Source organism: Phragmites australis, chromosome 11 (assembly GCF_958298935.1).
Source record: "Phragmites australis chromosome 11, lpPhrAust1.1, whole genome shotgun sequence".
Lineage (NCBI taxonomy): Eukaryota > Viridiplantae > Streptophyta > Magnoliopsida > Poales > Poaceae > Phragmites > Phragmites australis.
Genome location: NC_084931.1, coordinates 34,007,516 through 34,026,493, shown reverse-complemented (window position 1 = coordinate 34,026,493; position 18,978 = coordinate 34,007,516). Strand labels below are relative to the sequence as shown.

The 18,978-nt window shown below is 45.2% G+C and overlaps 4 protein-coding genes across 6 annotated transcripts; 2 read left to right on the top strand and 2 right to left on the bottom strand.

Moving 5' to 3' along the window:
• Positions 1-1,780: 1,780 nt before the first annotated feature.
• On the bottom strand, positions 1,781-4,555 carry LOC133885705 (plant cysteine oxidase 2-like). The gene is made up of 5 exons (XM_062325440.1): positions 3,890-4,555; positions 3,054-3,172; positions 2,774-2,939; positions 2,459-2,662; positions 1,781-2,264 (listed from the first exon to the last, which is right to left on the bottom strand). The coding sequence occupies exons 1-5, from the start codon at positions 4,197-4,199 to the stop codon at positions 2,176-2,178; spliced, it is 888 nt and encodes a 295-aa protein (XP_062181424.1). The 5' UTR covers positions 4,200-4,555; the 3' UTR covers positions 1,781-2,175.
• Positions 4,556-7,965: 3,410 nt separating this feature from the next.
• Positions 7,966-11,775, top strand: LOC133885015 (ATP-dependent Clp protease proteolytic subunit-related protein 1, chloroplastic-like). The gene is made up of 9 exons (XM_062324642.1): positions 7,966-8,259; positions 9,324-9,439; positions 9,540-9,749; positions 9,849-9,953; positions 10,053-10,115; positions 10,912-11,023; positions 11,137-11,198; positions 11,292-11,474; positions 11,550-11,775. Exons 1-9 carry the CDS (start codon positions 8,067-8,069, stop codon positions 11,649-11,651), a joined length of 1,146 nt encoding a protein of 381 aa, XP_062180626.1. The 5' UTR covers positions 7,966-8,066; the 3' UTR covers positions 11,652-11,775.
• Positions 11,600-13,162, bottom strand: LOC133885016 (protein RESTRICTED TEV MOVEMENT 2-like). Its single transcript, XM_062324643.1, has 2 exons — positions 12,832-13,162; positions 11,600-12,749 (listed from the first exon to the last, which is right to left on the bottom strand). Exons 1-2 carry the CDS (start codon positions 12,935-12,937, stop codon positions 11,917-11,919), a joined length of 939 nt encoding a protein of 312 aa, XP_062180627.1. The 5' UTR covers positions 12,938-13,162; the 3' UTR covers positions 11,600-11,916.
• Positions 13,163-14,815: 1,653 nt separating this feature from the next.
• LOC133885014 (hypersensitive-induced response protein-like protein 1) lies at positions 14,816-18,758 on the top strand. Of its 3 annotated transcripts, none has more exons than XM_062324639.1 (5): positions 14,816-15,024; positions 16,795-17,008; positions 17,520-17,640; positions 17,884-18,072; positions 18,170-18,758. In XM_062324639.1, the coding sequence occupies exons 2-5, from the start codon at positions 16,820-16,822 to the stop codon at positions 18,529-18,531; spliced, it is 861 nt and encodes a 286-aa protein (XP_062180623.1). In that variant the 5' UTR covers positions 14,816-15,024; positions 16,795-16,819; the 3' UTR covers positions 18,532-18,758. The 3 variants fall into 3 exon arrangements, with proteins under 3 accessions (XP_062180623.1, XP_062180625.1, XP_062180624.1); XM_062324641.1 differs by lacking the exon at positions 14,816-15,024 and adding an exon at positions 15,682-15,831; XM_062324640.1 differs by lacking the exon at positions 14,816-15,024 and adding an exon at positions 15,785-15,941.
• The last annotated feature ends 220 nt before the right edge of the window (positions 18,759-18,978 follow it).

Genomic DNA, 18,978 nt, shown 5'->3' with positions numbered 1-18,978 from the left:
ATCCTCACCTCCACTATAGCGCCGCCCACATCATCGCATGTGCCAACGCCACCGTCTCTCCGCGCAGCTATAGCCACATCGCCGCTCCATGCCGTCGCCCATCCCCAGCCGCTCGCTCGCACCTGTAAATGTCAACACCCAAAACGTACTTGTCAGATAAAAAGGCAGCAACCCACAATTTCCTCTTTCTATACATCCTATTCAACCATTTCCTATTCCTACTAGTCTCGTACTTTGAAACAAAGGATTTCCAGTTCTCTTCAAAGGCTACTGGTGAGAAGCATCATATAAAAATGATCTGAATTCTTTGTGCCGTGAATGGTGAAGATGATTATACATACCCTTCTCAATATGCCAAGAGCAAACACTATGATTGGTATCTGGTAGCATACATCGGATTGCATTCATCATTGAATTTTCACTGTCAGTTATTATGATTTTGGCTTATGTTAGCACATTGCTTTCAAGAACACACCAAGCAACCAGATGTATGACTCAACATAGTCATCTCCTAAATACAACAACCAAATATTGTAGTTCGGCGGCGATGGTTCAGTCCCACAAATGGACCAAATGGCATTTTGTACCTGTTAATCCTATATGTGCTGTCAAATACAACAACGTCACCAAATGACTGGTAGTCCATGCGCGACTGTGCATCACACCAGAACAGATTCTTCAGAAGAAGCTCATCCTCTTCTTCTCCGGTTCAAGACTTGCTAAAGAAGAAGCGATAGGGGTCGAGGAGAAGAAAGCAGAATACGAGATGGAAGGTTTATGAGATCCAGTCGTGATCGGAGGCACGACGCCAGCAATGGATGAACGGTTGCGCCGACAGCACAGGGGAGGGAGGAGAAGGAGGCGGCAACGCTGGAGGCTTCTGGCCGACGGGTCACGAATGTGCCGAGGTTTTCGAAATACGAGCTCGCCATGATGGGAGGCGTGTCGTTGGCAATGGGAGGTGGAGGGCAGCCATGTCGCAGAGGACGAAGAGTTAGGGAGGGAGACAACCGATGAGAGAAGGGAATCGTAGGGGAGAGGGAGCATCGACAGTTCACTCGGGTCTGCCCTAGGCTTTTGGATCCGGGCTCTCATGACCCCTTCCCTTCCTAAGTGACTAATATGCCCCTAAGTGTAATTAGGTGGGACTGCTAATGAAGCTTTAGGATACGTGTCTCTCTGTTTTCAAAAAGTATAGAAGTACTTCTCTATAAATAAATCAACAGGGGAGGAGGATCCACGAGCCTACGAAGGTCTGGAACCCCAGTCGCTTGCTTGGGCTATAACATGGGACTCCATCACATCGCTTAGTTTCTACTGCTATCTTTTGAATGAACTTTAAATATCTATTCGGCCAGTAGTCCATATGTTTGTCAAAGCCTTCGTGATTGATATTGTAAACCACAATCCATGTATAATTCAAAACTAGTACTATGTATGATTACTGTGGCCAGAAATGCTTCTATATACGCTATTTGCCGATCTAGGGAATGATGATATGGCAACACGGATGGACTTGGACGTTAAATCCAAGGGTTCCACACGTATCCATTTGGAGCCTCCTGTAGAGTTTGTTTTCTCAGCAATGACTGGGAGGTTAGAGTTAGACCATATCCATTTGGGGCATCAAAGCAAAACTACACCTTCAAACGCAGTGATACATTATGCTCTGGAAGTCCATGTCCATACGAGCAGACAGATGCTAGCGCAAGCGAAACTGGAATGGCGAAATGGACTCACGGTTTTGCATCATACACGAAGAGCAAAACGGCATCCAGACAAGGAAAAAAAGGTAAACCCTTGATACATGAACAGAAGAGATGCCCCAAACAAGCAGGCAAAAAGGACTGACCTCCCTGCTCAACAGACCAAGCAAATGACCCACTGAATTTGGTATTTTGGTGTACGACCACTTTCAAAAACACCCGCGTACAGTTAGTTGTACTGGGAAACAAAAAATGATCATGTCCTAGAAAAGTCCTGTGGGCAGTGTACGCCCGAATTGAATCGCGCGCGATTTGATAACATAAGAGAAGCAGAGTCATCCGAAATCACAAGAGACTGTTTCAACCCAGATCGAAATAAGCGAAAGAACTGTGAAGTGTGTCACTTGTCGAGTTTCCTGGCCCAGTCTTCCCCTTGTACCATCTGTCTGTCTTCGACAGTTAAAGATATCTAGACAATAAACTTCCGCACCATCGGTATAGGTTCCATTTCGAATGTGCTACGAATCTCTTTGAGCCAAGAATATTGTTTATCTCCACCTGAAAATCAGATGACATTTTTCTCAGCCATCAGATTAACGAGCGATAATGATGCTCATTGTTTGAAGTTAACATTTTTTCCAGATTAGTTTGTTGTTGTTTTATCGTTTATATTCCATGCTGAATACTGCATTTGCCTTCTGCTACATGGGATTCAACAACTGCAGCAGATTTTACTGGAAAAAGAAACTCACATGAACTCGAGTACGGCGACTCATCGTAATAAGCGCAATCCCTTCCATCAGCACGGTTGTATGGTGGCCCCATCACATCAAGCACAGCACAAGGAGTCAAAGCAGTAAAACAGTGCAAATTCCCTCCATTTTCTGGGTATAGAACTACGGTCTCAGCTGAAGCGTCGAAAACAGCATCTGTATTTACCTTGGCTAAACGAGCTCCTGTGGTTACGACAACAAACAGATATGCAAATGAAGTGTTAGCAACATACTTCCCTAGAGTGCGATCATTCTCGAAGAAATGAAGGAAAAGAAAGCAAACTATCAACTAACCATCTGAGGCCTCAAGTGTGTTGTTATTACTACTATCCGGGGGACTTTTCGCCCAGTCATATGACTTCAGGTGCATGGAACCAAATAATATCTTGCTAAAGACTGTCATCCCAGGATGATTGTGGAGGGGAATGACAGCTGATTTCGGCAAACAGAAGATACCAAACTGCACAAAGCATGCAAAGCTTCAGCAAGAGGCATTTGCTAACAAGTTCTTTAGATGATCACACACATTTTTTAAAATACACCAACAAGCGATGCACACAAATGAAGAAATTACCGAAAACTTGGAGCAACCATAGAAATGCAAATAAGTAACTCGAGGCGGCCCTTTAGAATCGACGTGCTCGAAATACTGCATACTAGAGTTTATCCCAACATCATGTGGCTTTAAATCATCTGCATCCAAAAGCATAGAGATTAGACAAAATGGCAGTAGAAATTTCCGTTAGAATTTGAATAAACTGCACTTATAGCCATTGGCATAGCATTAGCAGCGACAATTCATTCACTCAGAATCAAGTAATGGATCATGAAATGATCTCTTTTAGGTTCAAGTTATGGATATTAAGCAGCTAAATGCTGGAGCCGCACTGTAGCAGAATTTTCCCAGAAAATTTGCTATTCAGATCGATACGGACACACATGAACAAGCTTTACGTTACCAGTATGAGTAACCGTTTGTTTTCGAGGGAATTACTAATAACTGTTTGTCAGGCTGAGAAATACTAAAATAATATCCCTCTTACAGAGCACTGTTGCAATGCCATGGCATGGCAAACCTGCTGCTGCATGCATAGCAAAAGCACGGGTGACAAGCTGCGCTGAATCAGGTATGATCCCAAAGACCAGGGCCTGCCCATGCCAAAAATAGACGTCTCACGAGATGAGATGAAAAGGAACAACGACGACGCCGACGACGCCCGAGAAAAAAGTTCCTTATGGTCCATCGACACAGTTATCGCCGTCGCTACATTCTAAGCACGAGAAACATGTATTCTATTCGACAGAAGACGCCCCTGAGGCTGTTCCACATCGGCGCAAAAAGCATCAAAGCGCATGGCACAAAGACGGCAGCTTTACTCTACTGAAGGCAAGGCTGGGCGCGATACGTACTGAGGAGGCCCGAGAGGCGCGCCACGGAGTCCGGCGGCGGCACGAAGCCCGGCGACGACTCCGCGAAGACTTCCCTGCTGGTGTCGAACAGCCTCTGCATCGCGGCCACCGGCTCGGACGCGGTCGAGAAAGAAGGCGCTGCCACCGCTGCTGCTGCTGCAGCTGCCGCGGCGGCTGCAGCCGACGCCTTCTTCTGCCGGCGGCGGTTCTTTTTGGACGAGGCGCGGGCCTTCTCGGCGACGGCGGTGGACGACAGCTCCACCCTCCCTCTGGGCTCCGCCACCTTCCCTACTCCGCCCTGCACCGGCATGACAAGGCGAGACCGCTCGGGATTTACGACCCGCTAGCGCCGGTCCCGGAAAGCGTGCCAAAACGGGATCTTGGTTCGCTTTGGTCGGTGAAAGGGCGGCAGCAAGACGTACGGCAGTCGTGCCGGGGCCGGAAGGGGCGAGACCAGGGAGCTGGTTGGCTCCGGCGGGGCTGGCAGCGTGGTGGCGATGTGGGACGGCGGGGGTGGGTATAAATCGGGGGGAGGACTAGGACTAGGAGATACTGGATTGATATTTCCATGCATGGAAGTAGTGGAGGAAGGCAGAATACAGCGAGGGGGGGAGGGACAAGGTAAAACCAGGGGCGATGAGGGGAGGAAGGAAACGGGAAACCTTTCCTGTGGGCTGAGCTGAATCTCCAACCCATACTGCTTCCGGTTTCTCTCTCTTATTAAATGTAGTACTGTGCTAGCACTCCCTCCGCTCTCCCACAAAATCCGGTTTCTCTCTCTGGGACTAGGCCTCTGGTAGTCTGGTTCGGAGGCTTGCGTTGCCAGGTCAGCCTTCCACACTAGGTCAGTCTCATAGGGTTTTTTATCCATCTGGGAGCTAATACTGTACTACTAGTATATATCATATTTAACGGGAGTGGCTATTAACATTGGACATCTTAGAACAACAATCAGTAGGCGTAGGCCCCTGATGCCTTCCATTCTCCCCGACGCGTGGGGAGTCAGTCAGTCAAAAAAGGTAGCTGTTAGCTACCTCCGTCCATCCAACTTTGAGGTTAAGGCATCTATCGATCGGTTGCGCGCAGTACCTCATCGACTTTTCAGTTGAGAGACCAAAGTGGAGGTAGCCTAGTTTGAGCTGCATGCAATTCCTGTGCCTGTGGGTGTGGATGCATGCCTGTATCTGTTACAGTAGCTTGTACAGTTGTACGAGCGGGCATGCAGACGCAGCATACGACACGAGGCCACTCGCCTGCCTACCACCTACCTACCTACCTTTGCGTCGTCAAAACTACTATAGACTATAGTTCCTGAAAGGGTGCTCTGTGTTACTGTGCATATATATAGAGTTACATTTCCAAAGTACTGTATGGTAGATTAAGGAAGTAAATTTTATAGTATATTGTTGAAAGATTTTTTAGATCTTATTTATATTATCTATTTCGTGATTTAATGATTGAGCTAAATAAAAAATAAATATATGTTATTATATAAGAGATAGTCTTTTGTATGAACAGTTCTATAAAATTTGCTGTTGGAAACAGTTCATATAAAATTTGCTGGCTTAAACGAGCTCGCCTGTGTGGAGCTGAGGCAGACTGGGATTGGTTAGATCACCGAGCTGCTCGGGTTTGTTGCCGGCTCGGCTGCCTTGCGAGCAAAGGTCAGAAACCTAAATCAGCAAGACAGCAAGGAAACACGTAGTTGAGATTCAGATAAAAATATCACTGTATCTCTGATAACAACAGAAATACTAACTTTGGTTAATAGGCATATCTGATATCCCTCTGACAAAGTGACGACAAATGAACTCAGTGCGTCATGTCAGTGACTCACCTGCTCCCACTGCGCAGGCACTCCACTGCCGCAGGGACCTCCACCACCTTCTCCCGTCGCGACGACTCCACTGCTTGGGAGGGGAGGCTGCATCGGCCTCGGCCTCGGCCTCGGCCTCGAAGGGGGGCTTGTGGCGGATGCGTCGGGACTTGCGGCCATGGCGGCGGGGCACAGGGGAGGAGGAGGCCGGCTCAAGATCGGGGGAGTCGAACGCAACGGCTGCAGCGAGGGGCGAGGAGGAGGGGAAGAGTGGTGGTTGTTACGGGGGGCGGCTTCGGCTTGCGTTGCGACCGCGCTTGCGCTTTGCCGACGGAGGCGTGGCCGTGATTGTCCATGGATGGAGGCGTGACGGCGGGAGTCAGGAGCCCTATCTGTTGGACTTGGAGTGGAGGAACCCTAAAGCACTAAGGCCCGACGCCCACACCCCCATGCACGAACCCGACACTGCTGACTATTGGTCGGCTACTCGGCTGGGATTTGCTCACTGGGCCTAGGTTGGCGCTGGAATCAGCTCGTTTGGTCACCGAGCTAGGAAAGCAGTTCAGACTTAGCTCGTGTGTCCATCGAGCCGAGTTTATTAGAAGCTTAACTGGCTTACGACTCTCCAACTTTATTTTCATCCTAGCGCATGCAATATCAGCTCTCTCCTTTTACATATTTAATTAAATTTAATACGGTAAATAAATCATCGAGTTGAGGATATTTATATGCTTAGATGCCCGTTGAGAAAGCTAAGAGGCAGCAGCCACTACTTGTATATCGTCGAAAGTATCCAACTGGCTACTTGCAATAAATTATAGTACACTACTCTCTCTCTCTATATATATATGCTCTGGCGCCCAGGGATGGCGACAATGCAAGCTAGCTCTATATATGCAGCTCCTCAGGGAAGAAAAACTAATTTTTAATGGCACAAGTTGCAAGGGTGGCGTCAGGGTCTTTCATAGTGTGACTGAAGCATGAAAATTCACCTAACTGTTAGGTTAAAGATAAATTCGATCGGTTTTTGTCTCATTATATATAGCTTCGACGCCAACTATAAAAGTGGGCCCGTATGAAATAAAATACGATAGTCTTATCTCTAACCACTGCTCGGTTTGCCGGAGAGAAATTTTCCCACGCTATCATCATGTTACAGTTAAACGAAATTAACAATTGGAGCCAACGTAAGTACTTGCACCTCTCTATAATTTTTTAGCATCGGCTAGTTGTGACGTCACTGCACACAGCACAAGTAGTGGTGCTTAAAATTTCTCATCTCCATCTCAAGCACCGCTCCAAGCACACGCGATAGAGGACTTTCCTTTCCACTTGCGTGCTGCCCTGACACTGCTCAGTTTATTTGTCTGCCTCGCTCCTATATTGCTAAACACAGACAAGATAATTAGCCAGTCAGCATCGCACCATTGTCTTCCACCGCACGTCCATCATCTCCAACTCACACGCGACACCTCAAATCGATCACCGCGAGCCGCACAACCGTCAAACCCTAGCCTCTGCCGCAGGAGGCAAATCCATAAAGTATTCACGCACAGGAGTGGTAGGAGGCCGAGAGGATGAGAAGGGTGAGATGGGGATGTCGGAATAGCGTAGCTGTTTGCTGAAGAGGATGCTCACGACGCGGGGAGAAAGAGGTGGAGGAGATGGAGCTACTAGTCGAGTTCTATGCGAAGGAGAGGGGGAGAGCATTTGAGACCTACAAATTAGAGCGAAGGAAGGAGAGGAGAGCCGCACCAGCCCTCACGTCTGCGTCCTCCGATTGCATGACGTGCGAGCACGCGAGTGACTCAGGTGGCCATGGCGTGTGCCACCATCCCTCTTTATCACCGTGAGGAAACCCTCACACGGGAGAATACAGGGATGAGGCCAGCCATCTAGGCCTGTGTGGCCACTAGGTTCATAGCTTTAAGCAGTGTTCTACAGGAGCAAAAGAGAAAAATAATATTAGAACATAGTTAGACCATGCATTAAGTTATCACGTGCAATTTACTAGTAGAGACTTTAAGTTGTAGTTCTAGTGGCACTAGATTCTTCGGTTTGCTGACTGATAATTAACGAGGAATTATATTAATTCGACTAAAAAAACACCCTAACCACTGAGAATTTGCTCAGCTGGGCCTACCTTGAGGCGATGGGCTAAATTTCGAGCCTGCTACACTAGAATGGGCCTCGTTTGGGCTGGGTAATACTAAAAAGAAAAAGAAAAAGAAAAGGATTATTTTCCCAATTTACCCTCCGCAGTTATCCAATCCCCGCAGCAGAGGAAGACGAAGTGAAGCACAGCACGCAGACAGCCCACCCGTCTCTACCCCCTCCGCGCCTCCACGCACTCCTCCCCCCATGGCGCTTGCGCTGCGCTGCCCCGCCGCCGCCTCGCCGCCGCTGGCCAGGAACCCCTCCCTGCCTGCGAGGCACCCGAGGAGGCCGGCCGCCAGCTGCAGGTGCCACTACTATTACGGCGACGGCGGCGGCTTCCGCAAGAACTACGACCACATCCCCAAGCAGTTCCGCGAGGAGAATCTCAAGGATGGACGTGAGCTCTCTCGCTTCCTAGTACCTTTCCCCGCCGATTGTATTTTTTATTGATAGGATCTTGGTAGGTGATGCGATGTAGAGTCTCATCTCTGCGGACTGTGAAAATATGTAGTCAAGTGAATAATCAACGTGCGAATTTGCTTACGAACAAGGTTGGAAAGGGAGTGGTTTTTTTTTTTTTTTTTTTTTTTTGGTGCTTCGTCTCGGAGAGTGTTAGATGACATTTGAGGCAGCTGCCACATGTGCTAGAGCACTGTACTGAGCACAACCTAATTATGCTGGCCACCACTGATATCTAAATGATGTACTGCTTTAACCGAAAGCTAACCATGACATGTTGGCTCAATTTCAATGTTTATAAATTAATTGACTAATGTATAGAGCTGTGTAAGATGGTATCAAACAAGAAATACTTTCAAATGAGCCTTTTGTACTAGGAGTCAAATCAAAGGTGAGATGATTCTGTCAGTGCTTCCTTCTGTTTGAACAAAATAGTGTGTTAGAACTTCAGAAATAACAGTGATTTTAGTTAGGAGATAAGGCCAATTTGATCTGCTTGCGAAGGTCTACGACAAATATCAATAAGTTTCCTGATGGTTTTTTTTTTTTAAAAAGAAACCCTGATGTGCATTATGATATCTTCATTTTAGCTTTTGGCAAATTTGTGAGCCAAATTTGAATTTACCAGAATGTAGAAGGAAACAGAATTGTCTAGGATCAAATTTACTAGCTGGCTCCAAATAGATGTTTGCAAGTTGAATATGCAATAGGGGACAGTGTTGTACATGCCAGTTACTTATTTTAACTTCCTAATGTGTCATCAATGTTTTATAAGTTTCTCAAACTGTACATGTTTTACACATGCATATTAATTATAGCAGTTGCTCCTTTTTATGGTGAGGTGGCAAGCAATTTTCCATCTTTGTTTGGTTTTACGATTTGTCCCACTTTAGTCTTATCTAAGATTCACAAAGTATTCTGCTTCAGAAAGTATCTTATCCCCCGATACTTTTGGTACCCTTTTGTTTGTGCACCACTCTAAAGTGCAATCTATTCTGGCAGTGATGGATAATTACAAGAATGTTCCCCAATTCCTTTACGGCTTAAGTCCTGCTCAGATGGAATTGTTTTTGAATGATGGCAACCCTTACAATCGGCAATCGCAGAAAGTAACTGAGGTTATTAATGATGTCTAGATCTCTCTTCATTTCCATTTCTCTTTTTTTCTCTGATGATAATACAACAAAGTTGAGAAAATATTTTCCCTGTGAACTGCAGGAAAGCATTGCTGCTGCTAGGAGTTATGATGAATTTGGTATGTACACCTTGTCAGGCATGCATGAAGGCCCTGCAAGTTACAGCATGGGTATGGGCATGGCCAGCATGAGCATGGGCAGAGGAGGGCGAGGATATCGAAGAATGAGAAGCTCAGCCCCAGATCTGCCATCATTGCTGTTGGACTCTCGAATTATATTTCTTGGAATGCCCGTAAGAGATCAACCTACCTTATTTCGTTATCCTCATAATATTTATAAGGTTTCAATTAACAAAATTGGTAACATTCTGTTTTCAATGTTATATTGGTAGATTGTTCCAGCAGTAACTGAGCTTATTGCTGCTCAATTTCTGTGGCTAGATTACGATGACCGTACCAAACCAATTTATCTGTATATAAACTCCACAGGAACAATGGTAAGTACTTGTTTTAAGAATTGATAATAGCATGCCATCTTCCATGGCTATATTGACAATATTGAAGTATGACTGTTTATATCTTCTGTGCTGTTACAGGACGAAAATAACGAGCTTGTTGCATCTGAAACTGATGCATACACAATTGCTGATTTTATCAATGTAAGGCCTTATCTATCACTCAGATAAACTGGAAATTCAGAATACATACTTGTGCACTATTTGCACATCGGGGTGCATCCATGAAACTATGCATGCATCAACAGTGTACTGTTTGTATTGCCATGCCCAGGAATCGGTTCATCTATGGGTATAATCTTCAAAGTCTGTGAGCATGGGACCATTGGGATCTTGAGTCCACAGTTGAATACATTGCATGTTCATTAGTCTTTTTTTTTTGCCGAAAAATCCGAACCAAGCAAAAATTGTTTGCCGTCGGAGATGCTAACTTGTAGAATTTTTAGGTTCTGGCCTTCCGCTTACAAACTTTTCATTCTATGGGCACTTGATTTGACTTGAGCAATGATTAACCAACCATGAAAAATTCAATCTACAGAAGAAGGTGGTTGCTTCGTCCTTTCACACAGAGCATGTACACACTAACAAAGTTCTTTTCATGAATAAGCACATGGCATGAATTTAAAGTGGCAGAACCAATTTGCATGTGTAAAGAAGGTCTTAATTGAATCAGTTACAGTTTGGGTCCTATTCCTTCGTACTATTTGAGTGAGGTGCCGTGACCACTGCTGGTAGAGAGTAGCCGCTTATATCTTACTAATTCCTATTGGATTTATGGCACAGTCAGGGAATACCATACCCCAGAGTCTCAGGCATAAATTATAGTTCTTTCATACATTGCGCTCCTTTTATTTGCTTGGACTCAATAGTGAAGTTTTTCTTAAAAAAAAAATGAAAATGCTTACTCTGACTTTTGTATTGCATTTTCTTGGTTTTGTAGCGAAGCAAATCCAAGGTTTATACAATCAATCTTAGCATGGCATATGGCCAGGCTGCAATGCTTCTTTCCCTTGGTGTCAAGGGCAAAAGAGGAGTGCTGCCAAATTCAATCAGTATGTTACATTTCCAAGTTTCCTTACTCCTTTTGCAATCGCACGTGTGCACCCATGTATAACAGTGATATGGTGGTCCTGAAAGATCTCTGATGTGTGTTACTGAAATGCAGCAAAACTGCACCTGCCTAAGGTCCACAAATCTGGTGGAGCTGCCATTGATATGTGGATTAAGGTCACATTCAACTCTTCTGTTCAGTATTTCAAGTCTTACTCTCTGCTACGCTTCTGCCTGTACCACGCGCTGAATATTTTATTTTGTACTCAGGCAAAAGAATTAGATACAAACACAGACTACTACCTCGATCTTTTGTGTAAAGGAGTTGGTAAACCGAAGGAAGAGCTAGCAGAATTTCTCAAAGGCCCACGGTACTTCCGTGCACAAGAAGCCATCGATTATGGTCTTGCTGATACGATCTTGCATTCATTGGATGGTTCGTTCAAGCCAAAGGTATCATTCGATCTCTCATGCACCTTCGATTTCTATAGATAGCTTTCCGCTGACTATTTTCTTCTTGTGGATTAGGATCTGACCGCCCAGCTGGCCAAAGCTCAGGAGATGCGGCAATCTGGTAAGCGTGCGGCAGCTGGAGCTGGGAGATGGTCAACTCCAACTGCGCCCAGATAGATTAGAACTTTGCGTATGGAGCTTGGGATAGATGTTGGCTAATGAAATTTTTGTCACCTTCAGGCCGCAATTATTGTATTCTCCGATATATTTCACCAGTGAAAATGCAAGCCTATTTAACCAAGTATCCAACTTAACAGATGCTGTGGTCTATCGCACACTTACAAACATGCTTACTTTTCACATTTTGGCTTCTGTAAGTGTGTATCTACATATAGTGTGTGTATGTACATGTGACGCATCAGCTGCGGATCGACACGCATGATTAGTTCCTGGAGAAGAGCCTGCGGGAGACGAAGAGGCCGATCGAGAAGGCGGCGACGGCTGCTGCGATCACCTCCTTGTTCTTCTTGACCGTCTCCACCAACCCTTCCGCCCACTCGGTGCCGGTGAGCCCCTCTGCCACGCGCTCCTTCCAGCCACAGCGCGCCGTTGTCCTCTCGCGCTCAGCTTCCTCTGCCGCAGCCGCTGCCTTGACCCTCTCTTCGTCGTCGCGGCGCCTCACCCTCTCCGCTAGGCTATCCCGATCAACCACCGTGGCCTCCGGCTCCGCCTGCTTCTTCTGGGCTGGTGCGGCGGCTGCATCCTCGACCTTTGGCTTCCCTTCCTCCTTCCTCACGGCTGGTGGCGCCGTCTTGTGGTGCTCTTGCTCTCGCTTGCTTCTCTTGGCCTCCTCCTCCTCCTCCTTGATCTGTTCAGTATTCTTGGCGTCCTCCTTTGGCTTCATGATCTCTTCCTTGTGCTCGGCCTGCTTCTTCGCGTCGTCCTTTGGTTTGCCTTCGTCCTTGGGCGGCCTCTTGGTCTCCACCTCTGGCTTGGCCTCGTCGACCAGCGCCTTTGGCTTTGCCCCGTCGAGCTCCTTTGGTTGCTTCTTGATCTCCTCTAGTACGTTGGCCGTCGGTGCAGCGGGGTGCTTGGGCACGGTGACGGTGAGGACGCCGGCGTAGAAGCGGCCGCTGATGTCGTCGAGGTTGGAAGCTGCAGGCAGCTGGAACACCTTGTGAATGCGGGAAAGCTTGCCACCGTCGGCGTGCTGGCCGCTAACGGTGAGGCGGCCCGCGCCGTCCACTTGCACCCTGAAGTCTTCTTTCCTGAAGCCTGTTACCACCAGCACAAAGCGACACTTTGAAGCCATGCATGTGTACTCGTCGTACTACTTGGGATAGACGAAGAAGATTACCTGAGAGGTGGAGGCGGAGGACAAAGTTGGCGGCATTCTCCTGCCACTCGTACTTGGGATCCAGCTCCTGATCAGCTGCAGCCGCGGCCTGCATCTTGGTCGCCATGATCAGGTGGCACAGGTCGATCGGTTCGGTATAACTGATGTCCGTGTGATGGTCGATGGTGTGAGATGTACATGACCGATCGACCCGTAGCGTATAAATAGGTGCCGATCGACCGGTGAGATGATTCCAAATCTGGCTTGAGGGAATTCTCCGTCGATAGATATGTACATGGGGAAAGGTTAGGAATCTTACTTATGTACGTGCAGGGCCTCCCTTTCAGTGGCTGTGAAGTTAAGTGGGAGGGAGGAGAAGGAAGCTAGATGAGCACCCGACGATGTCGTGAGTGCTTCCAATGTCGTTGTCGCAAGTTAACCCCTCGCCCGCCGCGTCCCGGTTCACATGTACCTTCGTGATTGAATTGTTGTTTTTGTTGACAGTAGCAGGGAGATTGAATTCGAAAAATGCGATTCATTATCTTTCCATTGCATTCAATCACGAATTTATACAGGATGAACAAATAACCTCATGTCTTTTTGAAGATACTTTTGGGAAGCTAATTAATCGCCTGCGACCATATTTCACCTCCTCATATTTGCATTTAGGAGCTGAATATTTTATTAGATATATGTACTCTTTCTGCCACATTAATAATGTGATTATAAGATTTAGTGACACCTTCTATAGTCACTAAATACATCAGGAAAATTATTTTTACAAATTTATATTTATTTGAATTTAAATAAATATTGAAATACCCCAACAAGAGATCGGTAAATTGCAATTTTGAAGTTTTGGTCCTGCAATTAATTTAAATATCTTGATAAGAGATTCAACTAAACTATTTTTAGTATGCAGATGCGGTATTGAATGCTCTAAATTAATACCTAACGTCATACAATAATTATTGAAGGTCCGTGAAGTAAATTCAACGGTATTGTCCATTTGAATGAATTTTATCATGTATTCGGGATAATTTGATCTTAATTTGATATTTTAAGCAATAAATTTAGCAAAAGCATGGTACCTTATAGATATGAGACACACATGTGACCATCTTGCAGATGTATCTATGAGCATCATAATTTCCTGAATAATTCAAATAATAGCTGAATAGGATCATATATATTTCACTGAAAGCGTAAAGAAAATTGAGTGGCTCATTCTTAATTTTAAGGTAAGAAGATCTCAAAATTATTTTTCCTTTAGTACACGTGGTGAACATAAAATCCGAGTATTTTGGAATTTTGCTATCTTAATGTTATGACCAATATAATTATTAATAATTTTTCTCATCATCCCTAACCCAAGATGACCATAACGATCAGGCCAAGTCTTGAATTTATCAAGATTTTAAAAGTTATCTTAAACACAACATGTGAAGCGGGTTTGATGCATGTATACGATCTATATTATAAAGAAGGATTTTTTTTCAATCATTTTCTTCTCACATCCATTATTCTCGGTGACGAAGAGATATTTATCTTTGTTATCATTATGAGTTTCTGATATGAAAATTATTTTTACGGATATCTTTATAACTCGGTAGGATATGTGTAGAATCAGAATGTACGAGTATATCATCGATTACTATTTAAATACACGTATAGAATATCATTAATTACTGTAACACTTCAGGTACTTACTATCCACAATGCACTGTAGCATAAAATCTCATCCATCCACATACAATCTAACGGACTACGGGACTTTAAAGTCACCAAACTTCACCCGTAGGTGAAGTCAGAGATCCGAGTTCTGCCGTGATCATGGTTAGCCAACGCCCGAAAACAAAAGCAAAGCGTTTGGGCCCAGGCAGTCGTCGTGGCAATCCAATTCGAATCCGATGGTGACTCCCACTCCGCCTCTTCATCATCGATTGAACCTAGTGTCAAGACTCAAGAGTAGGGTGGTTGCTGGTGTGGACCCCCAAGCCAAAGTATACTCCATCCATGATCCATCCAGTCAACAAAGGAGGAACAAGACTCTGCTCTCTGCTCTAGCACCACGACGCTTCCCGTAGCCTCGATCCCTCCCCCTCATCCCCAGGATCTGGATCATCAGCTGCCCTGCCCTAGTGGAAAGAAACACCACGCCTGCCTTTCTCACCGCTCCATCGTCTTCCTCGCCCGGTGGAAACAATCCGCAAGGTAATCTGTTTTCCTTCTTCTTTCGATTAGTGTTTATCTAACGCCAAGTCTCCACGTTGGGCCGCGTCACTCTCGCGTTTCTTCTTCTACTTTCTCTCGCCTTTTTCTTTTCTTTTTTGTTAATTTTGGCCAAAAATATCCTACTCTGCTTTACCCAATCCTTCGTCACATATTGTTTCCTTCTTGTTGTTTGGTGCGATGACTCCAAAGTCTAGTGAACTTCCGAATCTTTTCCACCGCAAGTACCCCATAATTCTTAAAAGGATCGGCGACAAGGTCGTAGTTAGTACCTTTCTGATTTGGACACGAACCAATCACGTGTTCTTTCTCTGCAAGATATGTCGACGCCTGTAATTGCCACATATATCTTTCGCCTGGTTGGAACCTAGCACCGATTTTTTCTTCTACTCCGCTAATTACATACATTACATACCGAAAGTTCCAGGTTATTTTTTTGGTGCTACAACTTCTGGATGACTTGCCGCAAGTCGTCGGATATTGTCAATGTCTAAGTTGATCATTTCGTACGCAATTGCTCGCCAATTTATTATCAGCAAAGTGACATGGTATGCTTGTAAGTTAGCCCAAATCGTTCGAGCGGGGGTTAGACAACCTCCTAGATGATGTAGACCCACCAGACTGGTCGTGGAGACAGATAATGAGGTGATAATTGAGCAGGCTGCACTGCGGAGATGCTATTTAAGATGCAGAATGCAGATACCTTCCCTGCCTCGCAGACAACTCCACCCTGTCAACTAGTCCTACCCTGATGCCAGCATAGTGTTTTCTCCTGATCTTCCAGCCCAGGCTAGCTCTGTCGTTGCATTCTTTAACCATTCTTTGTTCTGCCTTGGAAAAAAATGCTCTGGAGAATTAGTTAGGGATTTTTTTTTGTTCTGTATGGTGTGGTTAATCTTGTAAGTGGTGTTAGTTACCTTGGCCTGTCTATCCCGTTTTGCCGAGTTTTACAGAAATCTCCTTAGCCCTGGTTTGTGGATAAACATATAGCATCGGTTTCTTTAAATTGTCGTTCTTTACAACAAGATTTTGGTTTCTGAAAGAGAAAACCTGACCCCATGGAGATGGAATTACTAAGTGCTAAGTTGCAGGCATCGTTAAGTGCAAAGAAATGAAAATTCAGCATTAGTTTGCATGAAGTCTAGAGTAAATAGTTGATTTTGTTAAGAATTTCCTTGATTGCTTTTGTTCTATATGGTGTGATTAATCTTGTAACTCATGTCACCTCCATTTGCTGAGGTTTTACAGTTTGTTTGTGGTCTGAAGCTCTGTAATGTTTACAAGCAATTTAAATTCTTGCTTTCCAAGAATATTTTGGTTTGTTAAAGAAAAAATAGCTTCATGGAGATGGAATAATTAAGGCTAAGTTGCAGATAGCATTAAGCGCCGAGAAAAATGAAAATTCAGCGTCAGTTTGGCTGAAATCTAGAATAAATAGTTTTTTTTTAATGTAGATTCCTAGATCTTTGGTGTGGTATAGTTTGATTTTCTTAGCGTTTTTTAGATGATGGTTGTTTTCTTGGCTATCATGATCATGATTCAAGTTTGGAAGCACAAGTTCAGAAGGTGTTTGATTCTGTACTTATCTTGAGTACAGGGATGCTTGTTGACAGAATGAGGCGTTTACGTGGAAAATTTGAATTGAAGTGTCTCTCCTCGCGTAGTTGCTGTTGGCGATTAATAGTCTTATTGCAGTGCTTATTCACACCATTCTCAGTACTAAGTTGGCTTAATGATATATGGAACATTCAGGTGCTACCAGAAGTGAACTGCAGCTATGGGCAATTTGTGCTGCTGTGTTCAGGTTGATCAGTCTACCGTGGCCATCAAGGAGCAGTTCGGGAAGTTTGACAGTGTGCTTGAGCCAGGATGCCACTGCCTGCCTTGGTTCGTGGGGAAACGTGTAGCTGGTCATCTCACACTCAGGCTGCAGCAACTCGATGTGCGCTGTGAAACTAAGACAAAGGTTAGTCCTAAACACTGCAGAGTTAAATGGATGCATAGCTGCTTTTTTTCGCGTATCTACTACTTTCCCATCCAAGTAAGCCACGGTGAAAAAAAGAAGAAAAGAGAGAGAGGACTACCATTTTGTTCCAGCATAAGTTCCAAAGTATGGATTGATCATTATTTAGTTCTTTCTGGGTTATAAAGCTTAGGAAAAGTGAAATCAAAGTAACATAGGACACTGTTCAAAGACAGGCTGGCTGCGAATGACTTCCTTTAGCGAACCTATGTGAAGCTGAAAGCTATGTATTTTGTTGATATGATAATGTCTAGATCAGCTGCTCGTTGATCTGCCTTGAGGATACAACACTAAAATAGCTACAACATATGCATAGGCTTTTCTATGTAACCTTATTTGTGAATCCTTGTTGACATCTGAATGGTGACGTTGCCATTGATATTGTGTATGTATTTTATATTTTTGTTTTGATTTGCCAATTACTATGATGCTGCTAACACCTGAAGCTCTGCAGGACAATGTGTTTGTCAATGTTGTCGCATCTATTCAGTATCGAGCTCTGGCTGACAAAGCAAGTGACGCGTTCTACAAACTAAGCAACACAAGGTCCCAGATCCAAGCTTATGTCTTTGACGGTAGGAATTCTTAAAACAATGAAATTTTATCATATCAGATACCACCTTTTCTCATCTATGTGCTGTTTCTGTTTTTAGTTTCTGAGAGTATTTTGAATCTTTTTATATGAAAATAAAAGGCAGGTGCGTGCCTGCTATATTAGGTAACGCTGGTATTTGGGGATATGGAATTGCGGATTCGCCTACAGCTAAATGTAATTTATTATCCTGATCCTATTGCCTGTCTGTGATTGGTATCAACAGTGATCAGAGCAGGTGTCCCAAAGCTCAACCTGGATGATGTTTTCGAGCAGAAGAACGATATAGCAAGGGCTGTGGAGGATGAACTTGAGAAGGCCATGTCGGCCTATGGCTTTGAGATTGTGCAGACACTCATTGTGGACATCGAGCCAGACGAGCACGTCAAGCGCGCAATGAACGAGATCAATGCAGGTTAGCCAACAATCAAGCTCCAAGATGATCATGATCAGAGCACTTACATACTCTGACATGACATTCTCTGAATTCTGACGCTTTGGCCTCTTTGCAGCTGCAAGGCTGAGGGTGGCTGCGAACGAGAAGGGGGAGGCGGAGAAGATCGTGCAGATCAAGCATGCCGAGGGTGAGGCGGAGGCCAAGTACCTGTCCGGCCTCGGCATTGCCCGCCAGCGGCAGGCGATCGTGGACGGGCTGAGGGACAGCGTGCTGGGGTTCTCCGTGAACGTGCCCGGGACAACGGCCAAGGACGTGATGGACATGGTGCTCATCACCCAGTACTTCGACACCATGAAGGAGATCGGCGCGTCATCCAAAGCCTCGTCGGTGTTCATCCCGCACGGCCCCGGCGCGGTGCGCGACGTTGCCACGCAGATCCGCGACGGCCTCCTCCAGAGCTCTGCGACCCAGCAGTAGCCGCATCACTAGACTGGAGCAGTTGAGCGAACTCACAGCCGGTTTACTAGCTATGCTATCGTACTAGTGTCACTCCGTATGATGCCTGTCTATATTGTCTTGTCGCCTTCTCTTTCTGTCTAGACGATGTGTGGAATACTATAACTTAGACTGATGCGTGCTGAGAACTTCAATTTGAACCTTTTTAGGGACTGGGAATGCAGCATGAGTTTGCAGTGTGTTAAAAATGTCGCCTGAATTCATTCAGCCTGCAATCTAGTAAATCGATTCTGTAGCCTGCAAATCAGGTTCCCCTTCTTGAATACCTGCAAACATTTGCTGCCCGTGAAAATCAATTGTTGGGACAGGACAGAGGTAATAAGTTTGCATTGGTACGACACAGGCAACCTGCATCAAATGAATGAATGAATGGGATGCGCCAAAATATTGCCAGAAGGACCTGTCATC